The 6,000-nt window shown below is 33.1% G+C and overlaps 1 protein-coding gene across 1 annotated transcript in view; it reads left to right on the forward strand.

Annotated features, from left to right (window-relative positions):
- LOC131038934 (arogenate dehydratase 2) overlaps nt 1-1,442 on the forward strand; it is a 72,027-nt gene extending 70,585 nt beyond the window's left edge. Inside the window, exons 9-11 of the mRNA XM_057971543.2 lie at nt 53-120; nt 335-416; nt 1,013-1,442. Coding sequence (XP_057827526.2) covers nt 53-120; nt 335-416; nt 1,013-1,075 — 213 coding nt within the window. The 3' untranslated portion in view covers nt 1,076-1,442. The remainder of the gene's footprint in view (nt 1-52; nt 121-334; nt 417-1,012) is intronic.
- Nucleotides 1,443-6,000: the final 4,558 nt, after the last annotated feature.

The following is a 6,000-nucleotide window of genomic DNA, read 5'->3' on the forward strand; positions in this document are numbered from 1 at the left end:
CAGCCATGAATTCTAATACCTTATTTGAAAGTGATGTTGCTCCTTATTTCAGATAGAGAGCCGTCCCCAAAGAAAACGGCCATTACGTGTAATGGATGGTTGCAACAATGGGTCTGCCAAGTCAGTATATTTACTCGCTAGTTTCCCAGATTTCTTTCTAATTTTACTCTCAAATAAGGGTCCCTAAGAGGAACTAATTAATTCTTTTCATGAGTTCCTCAAGTTTATTCCATTGGACACACTATAAATAATATCAAGAACCTAAATTAATCGAAATTATTTGAGTTGGAATCATATTTTAATTGTATTATATGTATGTATTTTCACCCTGCAGGTATTTTGATTATCTTTTCTATGTTGATTTTGAAGCTTCAATGGCTGATGCACGGGCACAAAATGCTCTTGGGCACCTACAGGTATTTATATCTGTTTCTTCTTCAACATCAACAGGTTGGAGGAATGAAAATGTGGTATATGTGAATGGGGTGCTGGATCTAAATGAAAATACAATTAGAAATGTTCTGAAAAAGTGCATTCCACGTCAAGTATATCTTATCCACCCTCTAACATTCTTCAACGTAATGAGTGGATTGCCATAAGTTGAGTTCTGAAGGTATTACAATTCATAGTATGCTTTTGCCTTTTGTAAGTAGGCATTTGTCTGAAATTTGAAAATAATGTCTTCATTAAAGCTCTGCAACTAGGAATAAAAAGGACTATATGCGTTTATGGAATGCACATTGTGTTCGAGTGCAGTGGCATGCTTTATTGCTTGTTCTTAAGATCTGAAATTTTAACGAATTTATGGTAAAAGTAAATTTACATTTTTGGTTACTGGATGCATAAATGTATTGTATTTTAAACAATGGCAACTCGTTCCCTAATTCAGTAATTTACACACATCCCAGATTCAATCTTGGAAAGGATGTTTCAGGTTTCCATATGTTACCTAAATGTGTTTGCACCTTTACATGCAGTTGTAAACAAATTGACAATATGTTTTAACGTGTAGGAATTTGCAACATTCATGAGAGTACTTGGAAGTTACCCTATGGATGTGAGCTCAAGTGACTGATTGGCTAGAGACTTGATTTTGGAGGAATTGGCCAGGGTGTTATTGTTTCAATTGAATGTAGTTGTATAATTACATGGTAGCTTACCTAAAACTGAAGTGGGTAAGTTATCGGGGTAAATGACGAACAAATTATATTTGCACATTTGAACATATTTGTATTTAGTTGTAGTCAAAGAGTTAAACATCATTTGCAATTACCTCATGCAATGTTATTATATATCTTTGTTGGCACATTAAAATTTCTCAAAGGTGGACTAAAATTACTTCTTTAAGCCTGTTGAGAAGAAATGTGTACAATTGATTTCTCCTAGAATCATGTAAAGTGTACCTCATTATTATGTATTTTATTTGTATATTATTATTGCCTTTGTATGGTTTGATGACAATAACCCCATGGTCCTATGCAGGAACTTTTAAGCATAATGTATAATATGCATCTTCTTCTCAAATGGTGGATGAGTTATAGGTTACGAATTAGAATTTTAGTTATGGGTGAACAAGGGGGTTGAAATCATGCAGTCATTGCTTGATTTGTAATCTGGGGCAGCTATGCCATACTTTGACACACGAGTAATATGGATTTGTTTTGAAAAGCATCTAGATAACTTCCTCAAGATGAATTTACGTGTGTATATTTAGCTTTAGGAAACACTAAGAGTACTTCCAAAATATGGAAAGACAAATAATCATGCAAAAACGTACACAATTGCAACACATTTTAATACTAGAGAAACCCTTCAATTGGCAGAAAACTTTGAGAAGAATTAGCTAGGCTTTCATGCTACCATTCTGCAATGTACATGTGCTATGATATTGCTCAACAAGCTTTACAAAGTTCTATTGTTTATAGTCAAGCTCACACACCTCCACACACTTCAAGGAAAACAAAATCATATGTTTACTAGCCAACATGACTTATGATAGCTCCCATCAATTTGGTTCTTAGAGTTGCCTACATCTTGTTAATGACTCCTACGATAACAATGTATGGCAGCCATATTATGATGGCATTCTCCAATATCATAGATTGGAGAGAAACACTTCTATGTTGACTTGCCTTCTCAGTTGATTGAACACGCTTTGTCTTTCATTGCCATTGCCTCTGCTTATTGTTATTAGTCTTTTCACATTAACATCCATTTGTGGAAATGAACAATGCTTATGACCAATGAAAGGTCATCATCCTTTAGGGTAGATATATGAACCTATGTTGCCTGACTAGCTAACCAACCAATTATAGCCCTAGGGTATGAGAATTGTTAACTAGCCATGAAAAATGACTATTTGCCAAGACATTATATTTGTCATGCACTTGGGAAGTTAAATGATTGCCTAAGCAAAAGGTGTTAGGGTAGTGTGATATTTAATTACAATCCTAATGTTTTATTTTATGCATTTCCAACAATCTTTTAATGTGTACTTAGACACCCATTTTGTTGAGAGATTATTATTTTATCATTATTTCCCTTGTTGACTTGGAATGCTAGTCATAATGACATTCGTGTGAAGATGAAATTTAGTGATTTTAGCTCAAATTATTAATAATATATATGTAAATTTTGAAGATATATAATGTTTATACAATTGTGCATAAAGAAATGTTCTTCTAATGTATTGCATTAATTTAGTTAGAAAAAAATTATCCATTTAAGATATGGACACAATTTAATATGTTAGTATTCCTCAATGTAGTTGTAGATAATCTCTTACTGACATCCAAATAGAGTTTTGTTTGCATACATTCGTAATTTCTATATAATGAATACCAATAAAATCATTACATCCTTTACACATTTAATCCACACATAGGAATCCATTTCATTTTATTATAACTAGAATTAATACGATTTTACTCTATTCACACGAAAACTTGCAACTTCATAGTCTTCATTGATTTTACAATAAGATCTCTTCAGTACAAGTTGACTCAATGAAATAACATCCATTAGTCTCTCAAGAACCATAATGGAAACTCCAACGAGGACATGTCAACAGTAGGAGAAATTCTCTTCACTCTACCAATATGCCTTAATCAAGACTAGCCATTCCCTAACCAGAGTGAATCATCAGGAACTCCATTATACACAAGATGGAACAAATATATTTGAAAATGAAGTAGGAATATCATGTAACAATAGAACCTCTTCAATACCACAAGATTCTCAAGCAACCAAAATACAATATCTCCAAACACAAAGCACAAATCACAAAGGAACTACTATAATTTCACTAAACCATTTTTAACAAAAAAAATTCTACAAATCAATAATATCTTCAAAACGTCAAAACAATGGATAAAGGGAAATGGGAGGATTGATCTTATTACATGAATTATAGGGATGAAGTCTCCTTCCTTTGCCATGTCTTACTCATTTGGTCTCCATCTCTCTTGTGAATCTCACTTTTCTTTTTCCCCTAAAAACCCTTTGAAGACTTCTTCCTTGTCAAAGTTACACAAGAATAATAGATTTATAAAGAAGAACAATAACGGAAAATAAGGTTCCCAAAAATTATTAGAAGAAACCCTTTCTTCATTTACAAAAGAAAATAAATAGAAATATAAATATTTCAATCTTTCAGTGTGAAGGTGAACTTATCAACTTCACATTCAATCTCCTTAGTTATCCCTATTCTCTTGGAATTAGTCAGTTAAACAATCATTGCTGCCATCCTTGCTTCTGTAACCTTTTCTTTTGGCTCTATTATTGGTGCTGCTTCCCTTGCTATTGGTGGTACTGGTTCTTAGTAAACTGGCTCTGGATCCTGTGGGGCTCCCTCCAACTATATACCAACTACCTTAGAATTGTAGGGGCTCGACCCCCCAGTCGACGATTCTAGCACTTATTGAGAAGTTGAGATATTCTTCCCAATGAGCTTCTATGTGTCCACCTAATGTGTGATCCATGGAAGGTTATCCAACAACCAACAAACCTTAAACTTTGGAGGATGGAATGGGATGATAACACATCATCCATTCCACCTCAACCCTCATTTTGTCACAAACATTAAAGGACAGTGAAGAGGATTCAAAACTCAATTATAAGTTAAAGATATGAACTTCATAATGTGTCTAACCCTTAGGTACATATATGAGATCTTTAAAACCACTATAATAAAGCATAAATTTACATTTTATCGCTTTTTAACCCAAATAAATATGAATCCAAATTTAAACAAAGTCATGAAAATTCTTATTCTTATTAAAACCTGGTCATCTTAACACACGATTTTTGATAGCTAGCTAGCTAGTGAGTGTGCATGCATGCGTAAACTAAAGGCCATTCTTTATCTCCTATTCAACCTAATTCATTCATTATAGGATGTATGTTGTAGATAATTTCAATCATAAAAGATCATATACTATCCATAACTAAGTCAGATGGTTAGCAACACAAATTCGATAATATAAAATAATTTGCATCAAATATTTAAGCTAAGTTTAGAGAGAGAAAAGTAACAAGAAGATTCACCAATTTGACTGATGATACACCACACCAAAACAAGGTTACAATTCATTAATCATCTCAACTATTTGGCAATAATGGATCCCACCAAAGAGAAAGGAGTTGTAATAATCACACATAAGGTTGAGCCTTACAAAAACTTTGTTCATAATTGTTGTATTGCTACCTATCACTCCTTTGTCCATTAGCCTTAAATTGTATCAAAATTCTTTATATATAAACAATGTGGAATTGATGTGTGTTGGTTGGAAAATTTAGTACATCATTGTACATAGATGTGATAAGATTTAAAGGCCCCACATTTAAATGCTTTGATTTCTAGATAGCCTTGGGATTTGGCATATTGTCTTATGTATCAAGTATGCTTCCCTTGTAACATGTAAAATAACCATTTACGATATACCTTGAGTTAGTATCCTCCAAATTCAATGTAGTTCCATACACAATTCCTCCTAGGACCCATAATGAAGTAGGTAATATTTGTAGTTGACACAGGTTTCAAATAGTTAGTGCTAGTTCAACCAAGTTATCATTAAACAATGAATAGTCTTTTATTGGTCACATTGGTGTGAACATGGGTATTTCCTATCCATTTCCCCCTTTCAACTAGGTATATTCTAACTAGTTTTTGGTTAGGACCTTTTCACGCATGTTCACATATTTACTTAGCGAGTTAGGATTCCTTCTAGAAGTATCTTGTAGGCATGTGATCTTGTCACTTGTTTGTCACATGACATAGGATGATAGGATTAAGACACTTGTCATCATCCTAGTTATTCCTATCTATGAACCCTGTCTATATAAGAAAGGTTGCATATGTACATTTAGGCCAATGCATCGATCACATTTGATCTTAATAGATTTGCATTCATTATTGAAAATCTATGCTCTTGCTTTTCTCTCTTGTAGAAGGTTATTATGTAGGCGATCCTACAAGCTTGAGTCCTTAAGTGACAGGTTAAATTAAGCTCCTCAAGATAAAACACATAAATGTGATGATTAGGATGACATGAAAATGGATTGAGACATGTACAATATTTTCTAGTTATGTTCCCATTCCAATCCAAGGTTGATGTAGGAGCATCTGGGCTCACAAGCAATCTTGCATCACCAAAATAATAATTTTTTCTCTGTTTAATTTTTGCATTTTTTGTGTAGGTTGGGCTTCAAGAGTATCTTGTGCAGTGTTATAAGTTTACACAAATAAAGTAACCATTGGCATTTCATTCTAGTCTTATTCTTTCAATTCGAGTGCCAAAATAGAGGGAAAACTAGTAAATTTTGGAAAAAACAATTAATGATTCGTCAATTACCAAAAGAGCATGACGTGGTTTAGTAGTTTATTCATTTTCCAAAGGAAAATACATCAGAAAGGCATTGTATATGGTGTGATAACATTTTGAAAGAAAAAACTATATTTTATTTTATATTTTTAAATGAACTTAAGAGGTCAAATTAAGG

This window comes from Cryptomeria japonica, chromosome 3 (assembly GCF_030272615.1).
Source record: "Cryptomeria japonica chromosome 3, Sugi_1.0, whole genome shotgun sequence".
NCBI classification, from domain to species: Eukaryota; Viridiplantae; Streptophyta; class Pinopsida; order Cupressales; family Cupressaceae; genus Cryptomeria; species Cryptomeria japonica.